At 36.7% G+C, this 26,212-nt stretch overlaps 1 protein-coding gene across 3 annotated transcripts in view; it reads left to right on the forward strand.

The window, feature by feature from the left end:
• SOS1 (SOS Ras/Rac guanine nucleotide exchange factor 1) overlaps positions 1 to 26,212 on the forward strand; it is a 130,127-nt gene that overhangs the window by 34,399 nt on the left and 69,516 nt on the right. For all 3 annotated transcript variants that reach the window (XM_061155552.1, XM_061155553.1, XM_061155554.1), the window contains 3 exons: positions 18,126 to 18,251; positions 23,522 to 23,653; positions 25,723 to 25,887. In XM_061155552.1, the coding sequence (XP_061011535.1) occupies positions 18,126 to 18,251; positions 23,522 to 23,653; positions 25,723 to 25,887 (423 nt within the window). The remainder of the gene's footprint in view (positions 1 to 18,125; positions 18,252 to 23,521; positions 23,654 to 25,722; positions 25,888 to 26,212) is intronic.

Raw genomic sequence — 26,212 nt, forward strand, 5'->3', positions numbered from 1 at the left:
GGTACATATACACCATGGAATATTACTCAGCTGTTAAAAAGAATTCATTTGAATCAGTTCTAATGAGATGGATGAAACTGGAGCCCATTATACAGAGTGAAATAAGCCAGAAAGATAAAGAACATTACAGCATACTAACACATATATATGGAATTTAGAAAGATGGTACCGGTAACCCTATATGCAAAACAGAAAAAGAGACACAGAAGTACAGAACAGACTTTTGAACTCTGTGGGAGAAGGTGAGGGTGGGATGTTTCGAAAGAACAGCATGTATATTATCTATGGTGAAACAGATCACCAGCCCAGGTGGGATGCATGAGACAAGTGCTCGGGCCTGGTGCACTGGGAAGACCCAGAGGAATCGGGTGGAGAGGGAGGTGGGAGGGGGGATCGGGATGGGGAATACGTGTAAATCTATGGCTGATTCATATCAATGTATGACAAAACCCACTGAAATGTTGTGAAGTAATTAGCCTCCAACTAATAAAAAAAAAAATAAAAAAAAATAAAAAGGAACACTTCAAAAAAAAAAAAGGATGATTTATAGGTGGTTTTGTTTTTTATTTTTCTCTCAGCTTTATTAAGGTATAACTTAGAAAACTTGTATATACTTTTAAGGTATACAGTGTGATATTTTGATATATATTTACATTGTAAATGATTACCACAATCAAGCTAATTAACATTTCCACCAGCTCACATAGTTATCCTCTTTTTGTGTTGTGAGAACACTTAAGATGTGCTCTCAACAAATTTCAAGAATATGATACAGTATTATTGACTATAGTCATCATGTATATTAGATCTCCAGAACTTATTCATTTTGCATTACTGAAATCTTGTATAAAGAGTACATTTCCCTTTATGGGTGTCTTTTCTCTTCTGTTTTTAAACAAAGGAAGCATATGAGGAAGAAGATAGGTGGGACAGTGAAATGTGGGACAGAATTTCATGAATAAACTTGTGTGAAACAGTATGGTAGGCAAGTTAATTATTTCCTGGAGACATGCTACACCTAGTAGAAAATTTAGAGGGAGTGATGAGAAAAGGACGTGTAATAGGAAAAGTATAAATCTATCTGTCCTCCCTCCCCAACTCCTCCCCACGTGCCCCCTTTAAAAATCTCCCTGGCCAAAGTCGGTGTAAGGGAAGAGACAGTCTTGCTTTCACCAGTCTAAGATATAGGCTAATAGATGTTCCTTTTAATAATTACAAAAATACTAAAGTCTCTTTTTTTCATTTAAAGTGAAAGTCACTCAGTCGTGTCTGACTCCTTGTGACCCCATGGACTTTTACAGTCCATGGAATTCTCCAGGCCAGAATACTGGAGTGGGTAACCTTTCTCTTCTCCAGGGAATCTTTGCAACTGAGGGATCGAACCCAGGTCTCCCTCATTGCAGGCAGATTCTTTACCAGTTGAGCCATCATTTAGCCCTTCACTCTTAATAAAGCAATCTTTTTTTTTTTTTTCACTTTTTGCCCAAAATAGTTAATCTGTGTTGTTTCTTTCATAGGAGTTTGCTTAGCCAAATAGGTAGCTTTATATAAACATCTAGTTTTTTAGACACCAACTGTGAGATGTGTAGAAAGCACTGTTAAGCACTAAAAATAGATTGTGAAAGCACTGCTGACTGCCTGCCCTTGGTCTGCTCCTGCCTAGGCTTCTATACAGCCAGTGGCCTATTCCAACTATGCTGTAATGTTGCTAAAATAATTTTTATGCTTCACTGTTAAAACTCTTAATGAATTCTGTCTTCTTTGAACTGTGAAACAGTCCTGTCCTATGTCAATCTCAGTTTATGTGGAACTGAAATAATTTTTGTCTTAGAAACAAGTATTCCAATTAAGTCTTTGGGCTTATTTTCAAATTTTGTATAAAGTAGAGAACTTATTACTAAAGTAGGAGATGTACTTCTGCCCCAAATTCAAGAAAAGAGAGTTATTTCACTGTTTCAGATAAAAACTTTTGTATGTGGCCTGCAGAATTCAGGTGCTTAAGAGCCACACACTGCCTGGTTGTTAGTTCGTATAATCTAGGAAACATGCCTCATTCTAGCCCTTTGTAACTGAACTGACTTTCCTGCTTGCCTAGTCATAGTGTCTCTTTCTCCAGGAAGCCTTTTTAGATGAACTCCACTCACCCACCAGTCCTCAAGTAATTTATTAAGAATCCTTAGACATTCTCATGAGTCTGAGAGTTGTTATGAGATTTAAACAACTTTGTGTTTCTCCATAGGTATAGATACTAATGGACTTCCCAAGTGGAGCAGTAGTTAAGAATCCACCTGCCAAAGCAGAGACACAAGAGATGTAGTTCAATCCCTGGGTCAGGAAGATCCCTTTGGGGTAGGAAATGGCAGCCCACTCCAGTATTCTTGCATGGGTAATTCCACGGACAGAGGAACCTAGCAGGCTACCATCCAGGAGGGTCACAAAGAGTTGGACACGATTGAGTTTGCACGCACACACACACACATAGATAGTAGTACTGTACATCTGAGACCTGGGATTGATCCCTGGGTCGGGAAGATCCCCTGGAGAAGGGAAAGGCAACCCACTCCAGTATTCTGGCCTGGAGAATTCCATGGACTGTGGAGTCGTAGAGTCGGACATGACTGAGTGACTTAAGAGTGTCTACTGGTCTATGGCCATACCACCCTGAACGCGCCTGATCTTGTCTGATCTTGAAAGCTAAGCAGGGTCAGGCCTGGTTAGTACTTGGATAGGAAGAGTGTCTACTGGAGGGTGAGTTTGAACATGATCATTTTGAAGCAATGACAAAACCTTTTTGAAACTTTGTAAGTAGCACATTTGAGCAGCAGTTTAAAATAAAGATTTTAAAAACTGTGTTTTGTGTGATTCTAGACAGTGGCACCCCACTCCAGTACTCTTGCCTGGAAAATCCCAGGATGGAGGAGCCTGGTAGGCTGCAGTCCATGGGGTCGCGAAGAGTTGGAGATGACTGAGCGACTTCACTTTCACTTTTCACTTTCATGCATTGGAGAAGGAAATGGCAACCCACTCCAGTGTTCTTGCCTGGAGAATCCCAGGGATGGCGGAGTCTGGTGGGCTGCCGTCTGTGGGGTCGCACAGGGTCGGACACGACTAAAGCAATTTAGCAGCAGCAGCAGGTAGTACTTTAGAGGGACCTTCATGGCAACTGAAAGGATTGATGAACTAGAGGTAGGGGATACCACACTCTCTTTAACCAGGGCAGCTTTACTTTTACTTGTGTTATGTATTGTGGTTCAGTGTAGATTTCTCTTGGAAGCTTGCCCCTCACTTCTAAAAGTTGTGGAAGTCATAGGACTAACAGGTTTATGATTTGGGGTTTTGGAGGGTGAACAGGATGATGTGTGTGGCTGACTGAATTATTTGTAAACAGATCTTCTATAGTTAGCCTGATAAGAAGTCCTCAAAAGTTATTAATGATGATTGGGGAATGCTACTCCAAGACATCTTTGATGAATAAATCAGTAGTTCTCAAGTTTTTGATCTGATAATTCCTTTACACTCTTAAACGATTATTGAGGTTCTCAAAGAGCACTTTGTATATGAGTTATGCCCATGAATTTATATTTAAAAAATAAAACACTTAAACTCATTTTAAAATAGTGAACTCCTTACATATTAACAATAAAATTTTTTGTAAAGTAACTATATTTCCCCAAACAAAAAATTTAGTGTCATTTTTTACATTTTTGCAAATCTCAATATCCAACTTCATAAAAGAAACAGAGTTTCTGGTAGCCCAGTGATTGAGACTACTTGCACTGCATGGCACACAGGCTCAGTCCCTGGCCAGGGGACTGAGAGCCTGCATGTTGCATGGCAAGACCAAAAAATAAAAAATTAGAAAAAGAAGGAACAGATTATCTGCATTCAGTTGGTTCTGATATGCTGTTTTAGTTGAACTGTATAAAGAATATACAGCCTCGTGGCTATAAAATAGTTGGGAAGGGAAAAGGTTTTTCAGATATTATGAATGTTTTTCTTTGACATCAGACCCCATAAGTTTCTTATTTGCAATGTGAAATCTAAAACCATGGCAATGAACTTTCTTTTTCCTGAACTTAAAGTTGCAGTGTACCCTTGTAGAAACCTAATTGCTGCTTCATCACCCTCAAAAGTCGTTAAGTGATCTGGCCACCTCCTATCTCTCTGAGCTCATCTCCACACACTCTGCTGGCTCTGCTTGCTATTTGTTTCTCTGAACAGTCTCCTGTATTGGGTTTTCGTGCTTGCTGTTACCTCCAACTTCATAGCAAATAAATTCAGTTCAGATCAGTCGCTCTGTTCTGTCCAGCTCTTTGAGACCCCATGGACTGCAGCAGGCTAGATTTCCCTCCATCACCAACTCCTGGAGCTTGCACAGACTCATGTCCATTGAGTTGGTGATGCCATCCAATTCATCCATCTCATCCATCTCATCCTCTATTGTTCCCTTCTCCTCCTGCCTCCAATCTTTCCCAGCATCAGAGATTTTTCCAATGACTCGGTTCTTTGCATCAGGTGGCCGAAGTATTGAAACTTCAGCTTTAGCATCAGTCATCCAGTGAATATTCAGGGTTGATTTCCTTTAGGATGGACTGGTTTGATTTCTTTGTAATCCAAGGGACTCTCAAGAGTCTTCTCCAACACTGCAGTTCAAAAGCATCAATTCTTAGGCACTCAGCTTTCTTTATGGTCCAACTCTCACATCCATACATGACTACTGGAAAAACCATAGCTTTGACTAGATGGACCTTTGTCGGCAAAGTAATATCTCTGCTTTTTAATATGTTGTCTAGGTTGGTCATAGCTTTTCTTCCAAGGAGCAAGTGTCTTAATTTCATGGCTGTAGTCACCACTTGCAGTGATTCTGGAGCCTAAGAAAAGTCTGTCACTGTTTCCATTGTTTTCCCATCAGTTTACCATGAAGTGATGGAACTGGATGCCATGGTCTTAGCTTTTTGAATGTTGAGTTTTAAGCCAGCCTTTTCACTCTCCTCTGAACTTTCATCAAGAGACTCTTTAGTTTTTCTTCGCTTTCTACCATAAGGGTGGTTTCATCTGCATATCTGAGATTATTGATATTTCTCCCAGCAATCTTCATTCTGGCTTGTGCTTTATGCAGCCCAGCATTTTGCATGATATACTCTGCATAGAAGTTAAATAAATAGGATGAGAATATACAGCCTTGACGTACTCCTTTCCCAATTTGGAACCAGTCAGTTGTTCCATGTCTGATTCCAACTGTTGCTTCTTAACCTGCACACAGATTTCTCAGGAAGCAAGTAGGGTGGTCTGATATTCCCATCTCTTGAAGAATTTTCCACAGATTTTGATCCACACAGTCAAAGGCTCTAGTGTAGACAATGAAGCAGAAGTAGGTGTTTTTCTGGAATTCTCTTTTTCTGGGATCCAGCGGATATTGGCAGTTTGATCTCTGGTTCTTCTGCCTTTTCTAAATCCAGATTGAACATCTGGAAGTTCTCGGTTCATGTACTATTGAAGCCTAGCTTGGAGAATTTTGAGCATTACTTTGCAACATGTGAGATGACTGCAGTAGTGCAGTAGTTTGAACGTTCTTTGACATTGCCTTTCTTTGTGATTGGAATGAAAACTGACCTTTTCCAGTCCTGTGGCCACTGCTGAGTTTTCCAAATTTGCTGACATGTTGAGTGCAGCACTTTCACAGCAGCATCTTTGAGGATTTGAAATTGCTGAGCTGGAATTCTGTCATCACCCTAGCTTTGTAGTGATGCTTCCTAAGGCCCACTTGACTTGCCATTTCCAGGATGTCTGGTTCGAGGTGAGTGATCACACCATCATGGTTATCTGGGTCATTAAGACCTTTTTTGTACAGTTCTTCTGTGTATTCTTGTCACCTCTTCTTAATAGCTTCTGCTTCTGTTAGGTCCATACCATTTCTGTCCTTTATTGTGCCTATCTTTGCATGAAATGTTCCCTTGGTATCTCTAATTTTCTTGAAGAGATCTCTAGTCTTTCCCATTCTATTGTTTTCCTCTATTTCTTTGCACTGATCACTGAGGAAGTCTTTTTTTAATCTCTCCTTGATATTCTTTGGCACTCTGCACTCAAATGGGTATATCTTTTCTCCTTTGCCTTTCGCTTCTCTTCTTTTTTCCTCTATTTGTAAGACCTCCTCAGACAACCATTTTGCCTTTTTGCATTTCTTTTTCTTGGAGATGGTCTTGATCACTGCCTCCTGGTACAATGTCTCTAACCTCTGTCCATAGTTCTTGACACATTCTGTCTATCAGATCTAATCCCTTGGATCTATTTGTCACTTCCATTGTATAATTGTAAGGGATTTGATTTAGGTCATACCTGAATGGTCTAGTGCTTTTCCCAACTTTCTTCAATTTAAGTCTGATTTTTGCAATAAGGAGTTCAAGATCTGAGTCACAGTCAGTTCCCGGTCTTGTTTTTGCTGACTGTATAGAGCTTCTCCATCTTCGGCTCCAAAGTGTATAAGCAATCTGACTTCTGTATTGACCATCTCGTGATGGTCATGTGTAAAGTCATCTCTTGTGTTGTTGGTCGAGGGTGTTTTGCGTTCTCCTGGCAAAACTCTGTTAGCCTTTGACCTGCTTCATTTTGTACTCCAAGACCAAACTTGCCTTTTGCTCCAGGTATCTCTTGACTTCCTACTTTTGCATTCCAGTCCCCTGTGATGAAAAGGACGTCTTTTTTTTTTGGTGTTAGTTCTAGAAGATCTTCTAGAACTTCATAGAACTGTTCAACTTCAGCTTAGTCAGCATTAGTGGTTGGGACATAGGCTTGGATTACTGTGATATTGAACGGTTTGCCTTGGAAATGAATAGAGATCATTCTGTCTTTTTTGAGATTGCACCCAAATAATGCATTTCAGACTCTTTTTGTTGACTTTGTATGCTATTCCATTTCTTGAAGGGGATTCTTGCCCACAGTAGTAGATGTAATGGTCATCTGAATTAAATTCCCCCGTTCCAGTGTGTTTTAGTTCACTGATTCCTAAAATGTTGATGTTCACTCTTGCCATTTCCTGTTTGCCCACTTCCAATTTACCTTGATTCATGGACATAACATTCCAGGTTCCTATGCAATATTGTTCTTTACAGCATCAGACTTTACTTCCATCACCAGTCACATCCACAATTGGGCGTTCTTTTTGCTTTGGCTCAGCCTCTTCTTTCTGGAGCTATTTCTCCACTCTTCTCCAAATAAATTAGATATTGTGTTAAATGATCTTAATTTAGTAAAAATCTACCAGCAAAACAGATTTCTGGTTTTGAATGTGAAAATAGGAATCCCTGAGCTGAATTGCCTATGTTGGCTTGGCATTGGCATTGCAGTCAGAAACATTTGCCTACCAACTTACTGGCAGACTCTGACCTGGTCCTGTGTCGGTGGAAATGGCAGTGGAAACAAGTCATTTGAATCGCTGGTACTTTGCTGTAGAGTGCCTCCCCTTCGCAAAACACTAAATATTGTTGCTACAATAGTTTACTAGGACCTGACCACATAGGCGATCAGTCATTTTAGGAAAATATAACAGAAGTAGACAATCGCTATTCTATATGTTTAGAGTTTGATTTAAATCTAGGTTACTGAAACAAACTACTAGTCAGGAATATTCAACGTTTTTCCTCAAAAGTACTTTTTTATTGGTTGATGCACTTAATATTCTTCACTTAAAAGGGATTTTAAACTACACATTTTCAGGAAGTTATATTACTAGACGATATTTGGTGCTCACTAATAACACCATTTTACTGAGTGGTAGGCCAAGGAGCAGGTCAGGAAGCAACAGTTAGAACTAGACATGGACTAACAGACTGGTTCCAAATAGGAAAAGGAGTACATCAAGGCTGTATATTGTCACCCTGCTTATTTAACTTATATGCAGAGTACATCATGAGACATGCTGGGCTGGAGGAAGCACAAGCTGGAATCAAGATTTCCAGGAGAAATATCAATAACCTCAGATCTGCAGATGACACCACCCTTATGGCAGAAAGTGAAGAACTAAAGAGCCTCTAGATGAAAGTGAAAGAGGAAAGTGAAAAAGTTGGCTTAAAGCTCAACATTCAGAAAATGAAGATCATGGCTTCCGGTCCCATCACTTCATGGCAAATAGATGGGGAAACAGTGGAAACAGTGGCTGACTTTATTGTTTGGGGCTCCAAAATCACTGCAGATGGTGATTGCACCCATGAAATTAAAAGACGCTTACTCCTTGGAAGGAAAGTTATGACCAACCTAGACAGCATATTAAAAAGCAGAGACTTTACTTTTCCAACAAAGGTCTGTCTAGTCAAGGCTATGTTTTTTCCAGTAGTCATGTATGGATGTGAGAGTTGAACTATAAAGAAAGCTGAGCATTGAAGAATTGATGCTTCTGAACTGTGGTGTTGGAGAAGATTCTTGAGAGTCCCTTGGACTGCAAGGAGATCCAACCAGTCCATCCTAAAGGAGATAAGTCCTGGGTGCTCATTGGTAGTACTGATGTTGAAGCTGAAACTCCAGTACTTTGGCCACCTGATGCGAAGAACTGACTCACTGGAAAAGACTCTGATGCTGGGAAAGATTGAGGGCAGGAGGAGAAGGGAATGACAGAGGATGAGATGGTTAGATGGCATCACCGACTCAATGGACAGGGGTTTGGATGGACTCTGGGAGTTGGTGATGGACAGGGAGTCCTGGTGTGCTGTGGTTCATGGGGTTGCAAAGAGTCGGACACGGCTGAGCGACTGAACTGAACTGAACTGAGGCCAAGGAGAAGGGAGTTAAAAAGGTGGCTCTCTTACAGAATTGCTATGGTGATTAGGAGCCCCAAATAAACAAAGACAAATTATCACTAACTTTTTAATTTCATGGCTGCAATCACCATCTGCAGTGATTTTGGAGCCCCAAAAAATAAAGTCAGCCACTGTTTCCACTGTTTCCCCATCTGTTTGCCATGAAGTGATGGGGCAGGATGCCGTGATCTTCGTTTTCTGAATGTTCAGCTTTAAGCCAACTTTTTCACTCTCCTCTTCCACTTTCATCTAGAGGCTCTTTAGTTCTTCTTCACTTTCTGCCATAAGGGTGGTGCCATCTGCACATCTGAGGTTATTGATATTTCTCTTGGCAATCTTGATTCCATCTTGTGCTTCCTCCAGCCCAGCGTTTCTCATGATGTACTCTGCATATAAGTTAAATAAGCAGGGTGACAATATACAGCCTTGATGTACTCCTTTTCCTATTTGGAACCAGTCTGTTCCATGTCCTGTCCTAACTGTTGCTTCCTGACCTGCATACAGATTTTTCAAGAGGCAAGTCATGTGGTCTGGTATTCCCATCTCCTTCAGAATTTTCCACAGTTTATTGTGATCTACACAGTCAAAGGCTTTGGCATAGTCAATAAAGCAGAAATAGATGTTTTTCTGGAACTCTCTTGCTTTTTCAATGATCCAGCGGATGTTGGCAATTTGATCTCTGGTTCCTCTGTCTTTTCTAAACCCAGCTTGAACATTTGGAAGTTCACAGTTCATGTATTGCTGAAGCCTGCTTGGAGAATTTTGAGCATTACTTTACTAGTGTGTGAGATGAGTGCAGTTTGAGTGCAGTATGTGGTAGTTTGAGCATTCTTTGGCATTGCCTTTCTTTGGGATTGGAGTGACTGACCTTTTCCCAGTTCTGTGGTCACTGCTGAGTTTTCCATATTTGCTGACATATTGAGTACAGCACTTTCACAGCATCATCTTTCAGGATTTGAAATAGCTAACTGGAATTCCATCACCTCCACTAGCTTTGTTCTTAGTGATGCTTCCTAAGGGCCACTTGACTTTGCATTCCAGGATGTCTGGCTCTAGGTGAGTGTGAGTGATCACACCATCGTGATTATCTGGGTCGCGAAGATTTTTTTTGTACAGTTCCTCTGTGTATTCTTGCCACCTCTTCTTAATATCTTCTGCTTCTGTTAGGTCCATACCATTTCTGTTCTTTATTGAGCCCATCTTTTTATGAAATATTCCCTTGGTATCTCTAATTTTCTTGAAGAGATCTCTAGTCTTTCCTATTCTGTTGTTTTCCTCTGTTTCTTTGCATTGATTGCTGATGAAGGCTTTCTTATCTCTCCTTGCTAGTCTTTGGAATTCTTCATTCAAATGGGTATATCTTTCCTTTTCTCCTTTGCTTTTCACAGCTATTTGTAAGGCCTCCTCAGACAGCCATTTTGCTTTTTTGCATTTTTTTTTTCCTTAGGGATGGTCTTGATTCCTGTCTCCTGTACAGTGTCATGAACCTCCGTCCATAGTTCATCAGGCTCTCTGTCTATCAGATCTAGTCACTTAAATCTATTTCTCACTTCCACTGTATAGTCATAAGGGATTTGATTTTGGTCATACCTGAATGGTCTAGTGGTTTTCCCCACTTTCTTCAATTAGACAGTTTAGGCCCACACTTAACTTCTTCACTGCTCTGTCTCTTACTAAAGTAGTTACTCTTTTGACTGTTTAATGTTTTGTTTCTCTCTTGTACTTAAAATCTCTATGAAGGCAGGAACTACATCTATCTTGTATTCCTAGTTTCTAGCACAGTATCTGTTGAATGTATACATGTGTGCATCATCTAATTTGAGATCTAGCCTTCTTTACTCAGAAGGTCAGAAAATGAATAAAATTTACAAAAATATCATCAAGAATTCACAGATGACATTGACCATTTCATCGTCTAGAAATGAAAGCATAGATATGAAGAAATCTCTTTAGTTCATCTTGTTAAATCAGCTTAGTGATTGTACATCAAGGAACCTGATCTGTTTGAATAAGACTGAATTTGGAAAAAAGTTAACCCTGCTGTTGATTCACCAGATTTTAGAATCTGATGCATAGAGATTATAGGCATTGAATTGGTGTGTTTTGTTAGGTATTCAAGTCACAAACTGCCATCTGTGGTATTTTGGGGGAAAATGTCAGAGAATAGACAACAGACACACATGTATTATGATTTGCTCTTCTAGCTTTAAAGATGCCTCTTAGAATGGAATCATAACTTTTAAAGTAAGATAGAATGGGAACACTAGGGTGAAAACGGTGGGAGTTTTATAAAGAGCGACTACCTGTATCAGGACCTCACTAATAAGGGATTTCTTACCTTTGAAAGACTCTTGAGCATGAAGATTAAGAAAATGCTTGAAGAAGAACTAAAAAATACATCAGATTCTTTTATTGGTGGGAACGCTGTTATCACAGTAATTTAAAAAATTTTTAGAAAGGTCATACTTATTTTTAAAGCAAAATAAATGATAGATGATATAAACTTGGCACTTGACACGTTTGGAATTTGATGTGCTTAGTTATTTTCTGTGGGAAAGGACATTGCATATTGTCTTCTTTGTCACTCACGTACATACAGCAGAAAAGCAATCATGAAATTTTTATTCAAATTAAAAATAAAATGAAAAAATTTTAATCTAAATTTTATGTATACATAAAGTATTACAGAGCTACATCAATTTGATCTTTGCAGTATAGTTTTTTTTTGTTCTCTTTGAGAGGAAGAGGTAGTTTATTCATTCTTCCTCCTTTTTTCCTTTCATCCACATTCCTGCTCTGCCAGGTCCCTCCAACCTATGTTAATAACCTAGGTTATATTATTCCATATTTTTCTCTATGTTGTCACATTCATGTATAAATGTATATAATTCATTTGGAAGTGTGTATGATTTTTTTAATGTTTCTGTACTTTGAAGTTTTCTGTTTTATTCAAGAATACTTTATGGAAATCTGTTTAATGGCAGAGCTCTGATTTATTAATGACTACATAGTTGTATTAGTTGACTGGGGTGACCATAACAAAGTACCATACCCAGGGTAGCTTAAACAACAGAAATGTATTTTATTATAATTCTGGAGGCTTGAAGTCCAAGATCCAGGTGTTAACAGAGTGGATTTCTTCTGAGGTGTCTCTTCTTGGCTTGTGGAAGGTTGTCTTCTTGTATCTTCACATGGTCTTCCCTCTGTGTGTATCTGTATCTAAACTTCCTCTTCTTATAAGACCACTAGTCATATTGGATTAGGCCCACCCTAATAAAGACCCAGCTTCCAAGTATAGTCACATTCTGAAGTAGTAGGAATTAGGACTCCTGGTATGAATTTTTACAGGACACAATTAAGCCCATAACAGTAATATTGCATACTTTATTCAAATATTCTCTTACTGATGGATGTTTGCTTTCCAGTTTTTGCCACTGTGAACAGTGTTGAAATAAAATCGTTTTATGTATATTCTTTTATTTGGTTAAAATAAATCCCCAGGGGTGTGTTTGCTGGGCTATAGAATTTATTTTTAATTTTGATAGTGGTTGCTGGATTACTTTTCAAAAAGCTGTTATCAGCATTTCTGCCAGCAAGGTAATAGAACAATCTTTTCTGAACATTCCTGTCAACAATAGGTGCTATTGATCATTTAATTTTTGCTAGTAAAATATTCTTTAATTCACATTTCTCTTGATTCTGTTGCATTTGAGGAACATTTCATATATTTGTATAGGGAAAATTTTAAATGAAAAACTTCAGTGAGATTGTAAAAAGTTATTTTAAGAAGAAAAACTCAAACTACCATCCAGGTATGTTGCCAGTTCCCACTTAATAATGAGTTGAGTTTCAAAAGTTGATTTGTGAATGCTTGTAATTTGAAAGGCACTCTCATGGAAAGGCAGTGATAGGAACAGTGGTTGTCAACCTACCTATAAAGCATGTAGTGCAGATAGGATACGGACCTGGCTTTATTGGAGGAAAGATATTAATAATAATGGCATTTCTGAATTAACCACCAGTTATGTGCTTATGGGAGGTTCATTAGTTGTATGTAGGTAGACTTATTTCATGTACATTGGATAATAATGCATATTCAATTCATAGGAAAGCTTAGATATACTTAAAGACTGTTGCATATACTTTAGTTACAGTAACTAAAGTACAAATATATATTTGTGTATTTATTTATTTATACAGAAATTTATATATTATACAGAAAAGGTTCCACTGCCAGATTTTATGAGAGCCTTCAGAAGCTATCTACAGCTGATACTCACTAAAGGTTTGTGTGTGAGATCAGTTACAATATGCATCACATATTTATCTATGTGTGGGGGGTGGCATTAAAAGAATAAAAAAATTCTTTTATTTATTTATGTATACTTGATGTCTCATTTCAGTAGATTGGGGTTCAAAATAAGATCCTGTTTTTATTTTTATTTTTTTCATTTATTTTTATTAGTTGGAGGCTAATTACTTTACAACATTGTAGTGGTTTTTGCCATACATTGACATGAATCAGCCATGGATTTACATGTGTTCCCCATCCTGATCCCCCCTCCCCATCCAATCCCTCTGGGTCTTCCCAGTGAACCAGCCCTAAGCACTTGTCTCATGCATCCAACCTGGGCTGGTGAAGATCCTGTTTTTAAAAAATAAAAGCAAATGGCTGGATCCCTCTTATTAAAATATAAGCTCAGTGAGAGCAATTTTGTGTATCTTATTCGCTGTTGATCTCTGACATTTAAAATAGCATCTTATACACAGTAGACTTTCAGTAAAAATTTTCTGAATGAGTCCCAGTTTAGGGGGAGAAAGAACGTTTTTCTTCATTCTTTTAATGCCCCCTCCACACACTGATAAATATGCATATTGTAAGTACTCTCTCACACACACCTTTAGTGAATATCAGTTGTAGATAGCTTCTGAAGGCTGTCATAAAATTTGGCAGTGTAACATTTTCTGTATAGTCTTGGATCATTTGAGTACCATTTAGATTCATTTGAGTACCATTTAGATGGAATGGAACACTTTAGCTGTAACTGCTATCTCATGGAAGAGAAGTTTTGTTTTGTTTTTTTTATCCTATCTGTATAGGAAATGCTACTTCTGCCTGCTCATTAAAGAAATCTCTTTAACAGCATCTTCTTTGAAATAATAAAAAGCAAACTCAGTATTTCAGGAATTGGTGCTCTGCTTATCTTTAAACATTTATCATTGCCCTTGTTTTTCAGTCAGAGGTTTTTGAAGTATTGTTTCAATTTTAAGGAATAAAAATAATTTATTAGTCTCTGTGTAAATGAACTTTATGATCCTAATTTGACAGATTTAAGATGTGATAAAGGTTAATCTCTAGAAATTTAGAGGAACAGTTCACATCATGCATTATTTTCTATTTAAGCCTAATCCTTTGTTTGATTTATTTACCTGATAGGTTTTATTTGACTCTTAGTAACCATCAGTGGGAAGATCCCCTGGAGAAGGGAAAGGCTACCCACTACACTATTCTGGCCTGGAGAATTTCATGGACTGCATAGTCCATGGGGTCGCGAAGAGTCAGACACCGGACACGACTGAGCGACTTTCAGTTCAATTCAGTTCAACCATCAGTGAATAAAACCATTTGAATTTTAATTTCTAAGATTTCATGTATCATACGACATGTCAAACTTAATATTTTAACTATATGTGACTGAATTACAAGCAGTATCATGGTTGGGGTGTTTTTTTTTTTAACACATTAGCATTTCAACACAGTAATTAAATACAGTTGAATTGATTCTACATAGTAAATGTTGATTTTAGTTCTGACTGCCTTTATGTTGAATGATTTCTGCTTTAAAGTTTTATGCTCCTGAAATCAGGCATACTCTTTTAGCCTTCACTACCACCCCTTTTCACTCTTAATTCTGAGAAAAAGATATTTTTTTACTTTTACACCTCTAACACAGAGGCTTTGAGTGTTCCCTGAATGTCAGAGGTTCAGTGTGAAAAACAAAGAGAAAATGATTCTGTAAGTAGATAAACAAGGCCTTGCCTAATGGGAGCGTCAGTAGAGGAAATTTACAAGGGAACAAGTAATTATAATTCAGTAGGACAAACCCAGTAACAAAAATGTGATACCTAGTACAAGGATTAGCACAGAGCAGAGTATAAGACCCATAGATCAGGGGCAATTTTTGATCTATGTATCCAGGCTGGTATTTAATAGGTTCAATAAATCAGTTAAATGAATGAGATTATTACTGCCTTAGAAAGAGACAAGAAGCAAAGAAATCTTCCCAAATGAGATGAGATCTGGGTTTTGAAAATCAAATAGGTAGACAAAAGGGCAAGAGAATGAATGATGGCTGTGGATAACAGTGTGAGTGAAAACTGCATGCCATGTTTCAGATTGTATGCAGATTGTATGAATTGCTTCAGCATAAAATGTAACCCGAAGAGCTGCTAAAGATGGAGCTGTATTAATGAAGAATTATATAATTTCCAAGGGGCTCCTTGAAAAGCAGCATTTTAAAAAATGTAATCTGACTGATTTACATTTACTTGAACACTTTCTAAAATGTGTTTTGAGGTACCTAAGTCACTTTTTCAAAGGGCTTGGGTGTTTTTTAAAATTAATTAGAATTATTGTTGATTAAATATTTTAATCTTAATATTTCTTACCTCTAGCAATTTAGGTTTATGTCAGATTTTTAGTATATTTATAATAGTACATAATACATGGGATCCTTTGTGTAATCAAAGATCATTTTATCCATTTTGAATGGGTAAGATGATTTTACCTGTTCAGATCATAAGATTCATAGTGCTGCATTTACATTTATGGTATGCTGGTGTTACTTAAAGTATGACCACGTACTCAAAGCCAAGTTTTATATAGAAACCCACTATATAAATAGATACATTTCATGGACATTCTATTCCTTATGCTGATGGAGCTACTAGACACTCCCCATAGGCCTCCAAGGTTTGACAGTCTATGGTTTAGTGGAAAGAGCTTTGCCCTAGATACCAGGAGGCCCAGGTTCAGCATTGCTAGTTAGCTACGAGGTTGTGGGTGTCTCCTTTTTATCATCTGCTAAATAGAAGGACTGTGTGAAATAACATCTATAGTCCCTTTTACTTCTAAAATTCTGTGGTTTTATAAATGTGTAACTATATTTTATGTGATGATGGAGCCTTGAATAGGAATGTAACCCCAATTATAGTGACTTTTCCAGGACTATCTTAGTGAAACTAGGGCCTGTCTATGTTGTTTTTCATTTGTGAGATATAGTTCTATGTGTAAGATAGTTTTTCTTGTTCAACTTTTATAATAAGTTCCTCTCCCCATCCCCCATGTCATAGTAGAGATTTTGGTAGGATAGGTGCAGATATCTAGCCCAGAATTTGGTGTATGGGTCTAAAACTGAGGAGAAAAAATCAGATTTGGAGTCATCAGTCCATGGGGTTGCAAAGAGTCAGACATGACTGAATGACTAACACTTGAACTTTCCATGTAGGTGATAAAAGTTTGGAAGTAGATGAGATTAGTTAGGGGAAAGAGCAGAAGGAGGGAGCAGACAGATAAGGATGGACTCCACATTTGAGGGGTGAAGGAAAATATGTAACTCTATAAGAAACAAATGGAAAAAGAAACAGAGAAATAAAAGAAGCAGATGGGATTGTGTGTCACTGATAAGAAGAGAGAGTTTAAAAAACGAAAAATCGAGCCCCCCCTCCCTACCACTACCAAAAAAATCCTGTCATAATGTTAGGGTGCACTGTTCAAGAAAGATAAGGCAACCTTGAAGGTAAAGGGTGTCTACAAAAACAGTTTAAACCAATGAGGGCATGCAGTTCTGTGTATAAAAGTAAAACTGTTGTTAAAAGTTCCGTTTGTGTTTTGTTTTAAAAAAAGGTTTTTAAAATCATGCTTAGTGTTGAAGAGGAATCCATTTACAAAGTTTGTTTTGGCTGGTGAATAGAAAGCTGAAAAACATCTGGGTTCTGGTCTGTACTCCATCCATTATTTTAACTGCACAAGCATTCAGTCATCTAATAGAGTGGGAGATCTGTAAACAGATCAGTTGTTGTCAGGTTGGTAACTGCTATACCAAAGATGACAAAAAGTTCTTGGGCAAATGATTTATGCCTCGGGGGACTCAGTTTCTTTACCTGTAAAATAATAATCAATTATTATTCATAGTTGATGTAGCACCCTTCACACAGCATTGTCGTAATGTTATTTGCTTCTAAAATATTTTTCTTTAAAAAGTATAAGTGCATATATATGTTTGTATACATATCTGTGTACTTAATATATGTTAAAAAAATTCATTATATTGGTACTCTTGATAAAAAAAAAAAGTCTGTCCATACTCTGAGTCTGTCAAGCCCTCAGCTAATGAAGTGTATGTAGTAAGACAGACCATACTAACTGCTCTTGGTTGGTGAGTACTGTCTGCTTTAATCCAGTGAGAGTTCTACCATCCTCTGAAGAGTTGAGCGTTTTTGAAACATGTATTGTTTGTCTTCTGAATTTTATTTTGCTGCCATTTTTAAAAGTAGGGAGTGGTTTTGATCCATAATGAGTGACAAAGGGATGCAAGCAAAGACTGCCTTGCTGGTTATGAAAATTTAAGTTTTACAAAGAGTGGTGGCTGAGATGCCTTCAAAGAAATGGTTGAGGAAAATGAAGGTAAAGATTGCTGGGCATTTATGAATAAGTGACCACCAAGTTATCTTCCTGAAGCATGGTCAGTCTCTCATTGTCAAAAGTGCCCATTTTGTGTCCTTTGAATACAGGGTGACTTTGTATTCAAGACATTTATTAGCTTGTGTTATGTGCCCTGTACAGTGCTAGTTGCTGGAGTTATTTTGATGAAAAAAAATAAGATATAGGCCTCTTGAGTGTTATGATTTGGCAGGAAAGATAGAGTTAAACAAGGGACACGTAGGAGGTAGATTTTGCCCAAGCACTGTATTGAGCCAGTGTTCTACCTACCACTGGTTCTTAACAGAATCCATGTAAACTGCATCGTGTATCTCTGGCTCAGCCTCTCCCTCCCTCTCAGTATTCCCACACTCTAGGATAGGCGTGGTTTAAGAAAAAAATTTTGAAATTTTGTAATTAAGTATCTGAATCTCTAGAAACATGTCAATAAGCATGTATGGTGCATGTGACTAGAAAAAAGGTTAAGAATTTCAGGCTAGGGTAATAACATTCAAATCTGTATTTCCAAGCCAGACTATGTTCTTGAATACAAACCCCACACTTGAAAAAATTATTTGCTTTGTTTATTTAATCAGATTAAACAAACCTTTATTTTAATTTCTTTTTGTTTATAGGTTCAGGGGCAAGTTCATCCAACTCTTGAGTCTAGTGATGATGCTCTTCAGTATGTTGAAGAATTAATTTTGCAACTATTAAATATGCTATGCCAAGCTCAACCCCGAAGTGCTTCAGATGTAGAGGTATGATCAGTTTTGCCTTATATCTAATATGTGTGTTTATTGTAATATCAATGAAGAGGGGAGATGTTTGCTTTTCAGTTCCATACAATGTCTATATGGTATTTTTAAAATGATGACTAGATTTCTTTTAACTTGGTATTGAGTGTCTGCTAGCTTATATATGTTTTTGCATCAAAGTATTCCATTATTTGCTTTTAATCTAAAGTCAACTTTTATTGACCTCTAAATACTACTTCTTGATGCTAGAATGACAGATATACCTTTAACAGTGGAATATGTCCAAGTGTTTTTTTTCTTGTTGTTGTTTTTTAAAGTCAGCGATCATTTCAAAAGCATTTCAGCCAATCCTTTGATCTTCAGTGCTCTGTGTATTTTTAGATAGGAAGTGAACCCCCCCCCCCCCCCCCCACCAATTGGAAGGGAGGGAAACATCAGAAATCTAGGAAGGAAGATGTCACAAAGATGACATGGCTCCTGTCTTTTTATGGCTTGTAGATTAGTGGAGATACAGGTAGATGTATGGGCAATAACATAATGTGATGTCCTGTGAGTAAAGGATATGTGGGAAACCATGAAAAAAAAACAAATAGCAAACTAATAATACAGACTTTGGGGCTTAAGGTTGGATTCTCAGAAGAAGAGCCACCTAAATTGAGTTCTTAAGGAGTCAAGTTTGACAAGAGAAGAAAGAATGTTTGAAGTACCAACTATAGAAAATGGGAGGTAGAGCTGGAAGTACAAAAGGAGTTTTCTGGCAATGATGTAAGGTCATTTGACTTTGAAGACCTTGAATGTATAGTGTACAGATCTTTGCATTTCTGTGACATTTCTTTTGTGGTATTTGTGTGGGCTCAAAAAAGACAGCTGAGTTGAATGGTATTTCACCATGGCTATACAATGACAGAACAGTAGGGCAAGAGGATTGTGGAAATTAGTAGTAGCTGTGCTTTACAACCTTTTTCAGGACACAACACACTAGAATGTAATAATGATTTTGTGGCACACAGTGGCTGGGAAGGAGGTGAATCTCTGTGTACCCCCGCTCTGTTCTCCTGAGGCAGTTAGGGATTTATACATAGTTATATCCAATAGGAAGCTCAGCTGAAAAGAGCATCAGAGAATCGAATTGGATAAGGGAAAAAAAAAGAAATTTAATAACAGCTGATTTTTGAGTGCTTGCTATAATATCATATTGCTCTAAACACTTCTATGTTTATATTTCATTTAAAGTTTTTAATAACCCCATGAAGATGGTGCTGTTTTTCCTGTATGAGAGTATAAAGTCCAGAATATAAATTCTTATTCACTACCCAAATCCCCAGCACCTAGAACGATGTCTGGCACTGAGAAGGCACTCGGGAAATATAGGTTGAATGAATTAATGTGGAAACTGGAGCATAGAGAGGCTAAGTAAGTTGCCCATGGTTATAGCTAGTAAGTAGTGAAGCCAAGACGCTAAATCAGAAAGTCTAAACTTTAGGGCATACATTCCAGTAAACTCTTCTGTAAGTTAGGAGAGGGGCAGGTAGATTGGAAGAACATGGAGGAACAGGGATTTCCCGATAAGATCAGAGAGCTGATAACACTAGAATACCTGATGGAAATAGAAGAATACATTGGGATCAGAGACAAAGTTGCTAGGATTTACGATTCTTAAGGTAACATAGTTGCAAAAGCAGGATGTCATAGATTAACTGACCAGAGGTGAGTGGGTTTTTATCTGGATTTTCTATCCTCATTCATTGATCTATATTTCTGTTTTTGTGCAGTACCATTATTGTTTGGATGACTGTAGCTATGTAGTATAGTCTGAAGTCAGGGAGACTGATTCCTCCAGATTTGTTTTTCTTTCTCAAGATTGCTTTGACTATTCGAGATCTTTTGTATTTCCATACAAATTAAAACTGTTTTTTTGTTCTAGTTCTGTGAAAAATGGCATTGGTAATTTGATAGGGATTGCATTGAATTCTGTAGATTGCCTTGGGTTGTATGGTCTTTTGACAGTATTGATTCTTCTGATCCAAGAACACGGAATATCTTTCCGTTTGTGTCCTCTTTGATTTCTCTGATCAGCGTCTTACAGTTTTCAAAATAACAGGCTTTTTGCCTCCTTCGATAGGTTTATTCCTAGGTATTTTATTCTTTCTGATGCAATGATAAATGGGTTGTTTCCTTAATTGTTATTTCTGATCTTTTGTCATTAGTGTATAGAAATGCAACAGCTTTCTGTGTATTAATTTTGTACCCTGCAACTTTACCGAATTCATTGATGAACTGTAGTAGTTTTCTCGTAGCATCTTTAGGATTTTCTGTGTATAGTATGATGTCATTGCCAGTGACAATACTTTTTTTCCAATTTGGATCCCTTTTATTTCTTTTTCCTTCATCTTAGATTTTCTTTTTACCCTGTGAACTATATCCTTAAAATTTAAAAATTGGCTTTCCGTTTCCTTTCATTTTTTTTTCTTCAACTTTTTTTCCTTTTCCTTCATTCCTAAAGAATCTTTGTAGTTTCTAATAAGTTTGTCACTCACAATTAGATTTCCAAAGTGATTTCTCATTATTTTCTACCTTTCTAGGCAGAAAAAAAAAAATTCTCCTCCACATTCTAAGCCTTTATTAATAGCACTTTAAAATGCCTCTGGGTCTGAATATTTGCACTCAAGTGCAGGTATAGGAATTTTCATAGAGCCTAGAGTGTTTGTATTGGAATTAATCTTCAAGATTATCTATCTAGACACCTTTATTATGTAAAGGAAAAGACAGGCTCTGCTAATAAGAGACAGAGCTGAATTGTGAACCTAGCTCTTTATATTTTAGTTTTCCCAAGGCCATTAAATGTCAGTCAAAGTGGAGAGTCTCAAATTTAAAGCAAAACTGTTAATCTTGAAAGTGGCAGAGTAATAGACTTTAATTCATGGATCTTTTATTGACCATTTCTCCTTGGGCTTCTTTACCTTAAATTATATAAGATAATTGTAAAAAGAAATTTTACTTTGCTCTAGAATTAAAATTAAATTTTCCACTACAAGAGATAAAGTATTTCTTCCAGTCTGGCCTTTTTCACAATCAAGGCATCTTTTTACCCTATCAGTCTTTCCCATGATCTTTGGTAATACTTCTCAAATAAACAGTCCAGTAATATACTAATAAATAAGTTAAAAATGTTTTCTTCATCATTATTATTTTCCCTTTCTTGCCTTCTCTTTTATCATTCCTGACTTTCCTTCCCCTTCTTTCTCAAGACAGTAGATAAACTTGGAATTAGGTGGATAAGATTGAGGTGAGAAGGGATTGCTGTTGTGTTTGCTTTCTCTTCTACCTCAACCCCTGCCTACTGTTTGCCTCTGTAATTCTACCAATGGTTTTTTTTCAAAGATGTATGTTAAGTGTATTTAGAATTGGTAGGTTGAGTTCAGCTTCTGTTCTATTCCACAGCTTTCTACCACCACTATATACCAGTGCTTTTTAGACTCTCGGTCATCACCCCTTATGCCCAACTAAATTTTTATAAATGAATAGGAAAAATCAGTGCATTGCCTATAGTAAAAGAAAGTTTTGTTTTAAGAAACTTTGTTTCAGTTTACTATGTATGTGATTACAAGGGTGTGATGTAAAATGTATTAAAGAAAAAGTGATGTCGCTCAGTCGTGTCCGACTCTTTGCGACCCCATGGACAGTAGCCTGCACCAGGCTCCTCCGTCCATGGGATTTTTTAGGCAAGAGTACTGGAGTGGTTTGCCATTTCCTTCTCCAATGTATTAAGAATTTATTATTTCTTACTATGCATTGAGCTTTGCCCACCCCCATGCCTGCCAGTGAGCTATAGGGTTATACTATTATAAGGTTTGTAATCATGGTTATACCTATACCTATTCAGTTAACCATGGGTTAAACCCATCAATATGAAATTTTTAATTGAGAATTATGGTAAAGTTAGTCTAAAATCTCTTAATCGTAATTTTTGGATTAGCAAGTGCATAATACTGACTTGGAAAAAAGGAAAAGAATTCTTGTTTTGAACGTTCCTTTCCACCCTTTTCCCCATTCCTTTATTATTCCTTTTTCACTTGCCAAACTCCCCCAGTATTTTGGGCCTTTGTATTGCCTTTATTATATAGGCTATAGTATCCTAGCAAATAGCTTTTCAACTAGACATTTGAAAATGTTTGTTAACTCCATTTTTAACTACAGTAATTTCTTTCATTAGAATTAAAATGATCACCTCTTATATTTGACAGCTGACTTTGCCTTGAACATAGATGAAGAGAAAATTTATTAAACTTGAGTGGGTTAAACTATTCTCAATTCATAAATTTGTTCATAACATGTCCTGGAATTACTGTGTCCTTTTTCCAACAGAATATCACATAGTGATCTCTTCAATAGCAATTGCTAGGACTTTCAATTTACATTTATTATAATTTTACCTAATAATTTTTACATATTACCCGCTAAATATGGAACAATTCAAAATACGTGTTAAAATTATGTAATAGTGACCTCTACTGGTTGTAATTATGGTATCCTGAAAGTGGATTTTAGAAACATCAGAGGTTGAAAGTGCCTTTTGTTTGAAATGAATTAGTTTACTAAAGTCGGGAAATTCAGCTTTTACATTAACATGAGTTCTTTAACTTTCAATGGAAATTCTAACCAGATGAGTGCTAGACATTAAAATGAAGTATCATGATGAAAATTAATGACCTGTGGATGATGCAAACTCTAATGATAAAACTACAATGTATTAAAGTTGGCTGTTACTAATGTAAACCTTGATTTCCATGCTTTACAAATAGTTTTGAAATCAAGTACCTCTTTGCATGATGGATAAAGAAAAACAATTCTTAGAAATTTCAAGTGTAAAGTGGTATTTTAGATTATAATTGATGTTGAAAGAAAGGACAAATGAAAATTGAATTTTAGATATTTGCTTTTTGAACTTAGATCTTGTTCCTTGAAATTTTATGTAATAATGTTTTAAATAGCTTCTGCTCATTCTTATTATCAGCTTTATTATGGTGAAGTAGAAATTCAGAATATGATTTCCCCCAGTTAGTAGAAGGAGCGTTTAGACTCTTAATTGCCTAATTAAGAAACTAGTACTTTGGCAGTTATAGTTGTCTCTTAGTTTAGGTATGTTTGTAGTATAAATTATACCACATGTGAAACACCTGCTTTTGGTATTCTTTGATTTTAAAAGTAAATTATAAGTGAAGAACACTTTTTACTATATTTGTTGCTTAGTTGTTATTTTCCTATTTTCCAAGGAACGTGTTCAAAAAAGTTTCCCTCATCCAATTGATAAGTGGGCAATAGCTGATGCCCAATCGGCTATTGAAAAGAGGAAGCGAAGAAACCCTTTATCTCTCCCAGTAGAAAAAATCCATCCTTTGTTAAAGGTAAAGCTGAAATACTACCTTCTTGCCTCTTAAAAGCAAAATAAAACCCATGATTTTCAAGCACAAGGAATATATTTTATGGATAATAGAGTCAACTGAAGAGTGACATTCTCTCATTTTAGTTTTTCAGGAGTTTATGTCATGGGGAGGGATAATATAATAGGAAAGTATATGTTCAGCAACATGATTTAAAGTAGTTTCATACCCACAGTAATCATCAAATTGAAAGGACTAAGAAAGTTATAATTGTGAATTTTGTTGATCTCAGATGTTACCAGAACCTCAAAGAGTTTGCAAAACTCCTTTTTCTATTGGCTAGACGTACCTGTCCCTATAAATCCTTCAGATTTTAATCCTTCACATCATTAGAAGTGTAGGGACCTCTGTGAGATTGCCAGAGGGCCATGTGTCATCTTTGAACAAAAATTCCATAAAGATCACCTATACTGTCTAGTCTTGCTGCGCTTAGTCACTCAGTCATGACCGACTCTTTGCAACCCCTTGGACTGTAGTGTGGCCCACCAGGCTCCTTTGTCCATAGGGATTCTCCCAGCAAGAATATTGGAGTGGGTCACCATGCCCTCCTCCAGGGGATCTTCCCAACCCAGGGATCAAACCCAGGTCTCCCACATTGCAGGCAGATTCTTCACTGTCTGTGCCACCAGGGAAGCCCAAAACTACTGGAGTGGGTAGCCTATCCCTTCTCCAGGGCATCTTCCTGACCCAGGAATCAAACTGGGGTCTCCTGCGTTACGGATTTTCAACCTGCTGAGCTACCAGGGAAGCCCTACTATCTAGTCTTAATTGTCATTTATATTAGTCTAGTCAGTTAGTTGAATCCCTCCAGAACTAATAGAAAAAATAACTGCTGGAAACTTTAAATAATGTTATTTTCATTTTATGACATTATTGATTAGCTCTCACGTCAAAAATATGGGTATTAGAATAATTAAAACCTTAGTAATACTTCCGATGTCAATAATTTTTTACTATAATATAAGCAAAATGCTAATACTTTTATACGTCATGTCTAAGTTTTATTATTCAACAGGGTTAATTATTATCATCCCCACTTTGTAGATGAGGTATCTGAGCAGAAAGTGGTTAAGTAACTTTTTGTCCAAGTTCACAGGGCTCTAAGTGATAGTGTTAGGAAATTCAAGTCTGGCTGGACACTTGTATGGTTAAGACTATCAAAAAGTTATGTTTTGTCCTTTATTGTTTGAACAGAAATATCTGCCTGTATCTTACTAACTGGTCTGAGGATGTTAAGTGCAACTTACACAAATTACTAAGCTATTAGTTGTTGCACTTCTTTATGATTCTCTCATAGTTGATTTATAATGTTATATTAGTGTCAGTGAACAACATAGTGAGTGTTTTTGTAGATTGTGCTCCATTTAAGGTTATTATAAAATACATAAACTTATTTTGAAGTTTTTTTCTTAATTGGATTGTTTAGAAAATAGAATCTATTTTCCTATGTGAATTGATCAGGCCCACAAAAGCCATACTCTCTTTGAAATCGGATAGTGGTACTATAATGCGCCCTTAATAACCACTATTGTCTAGCAGGACACAACAGGAATTTTTTTTCCATAGAAACAACTTAGATACCAGGAATGTACCACTAGGTTTTTAGGAAGTCCAGGTTCCTTTGGCTAGAAGGATAAGAGGTATAAGGATAGTAGATATTCCCAGACACCAATTAAAGGAAAAGAAACTTGTTTGCCATTATTAATTCTGGGTATTCTGAATTAGATAACAATGAGCATTTTCCCCTCCCATAGACTTGGGCTTCCCTTCCTATTTGAGGGATTATCTCTATAGTTATCTGTACTTCTTAAGTATTTTACGTTGGTGTAGGTAATTTTGCCTTACCTTTTCTTATCTTACATTTTCAAATAGCAATATGTATATTATTCATAGATGTACCACTTTATAATTAAATGTTGTTGATAATCACAGGCCTCAGAAAAAGTTAAGCTAAACTGTATACATTTAAAAAAAATTAGTTTGTCAAATTTATAGTAAATAATTTTAAACGTGCTTTTCTTTTAATTTTTCAGGAGGTCCTAGGTTATAAAATTGACCACCAGGTTTCTGTTTACATAGTAGCAGTATTAGAATACATTTCTGCAGACATTTTAAAGCTGGTGGGGAATTATGTGCGAAACATACGGCATTATGAGATTACAAAACAAGATATTAAAGTGGCAATGTGTGCTGATAAGGTAAGATAATGATCTATATATTCTGTTCTTATATTTTTATTTGTGACTTACTGGGTGCTAACATACTACTCAGACAAAATAGAATTGTATATTGTCTGTTAGGTTATACTTTTAGTAATCTAGAGTGCTAAAATGTGTTTAAATATGTCATGTAGCTTTTCTTTTTTATATTGCTGCATGTAGGGTTAATAACAGTAATTCATCTCTTATTAGTGAACTTCTTAAGTTTTTATTTGGATTGGAAGAACTAGAAGATTATGGATTTATTTGAAAACAATTTTTGAAAATGTACAAATACTAAACTGTTGATGCCTAGTTTTTCAGT

Source organism: Dama dama, chromosome 11, assembly GCF_033118175.1.
Source record: "Dama dama isolate Ldn47 chromosome 11, ASM3311817v1, whole genome shotgun sequence".
Lineage (NCBI taxonomy): Eukaryota > Metazoa > Chordata > Mammalia > Artiodactyla > Cervidae > Dama > Dama dama.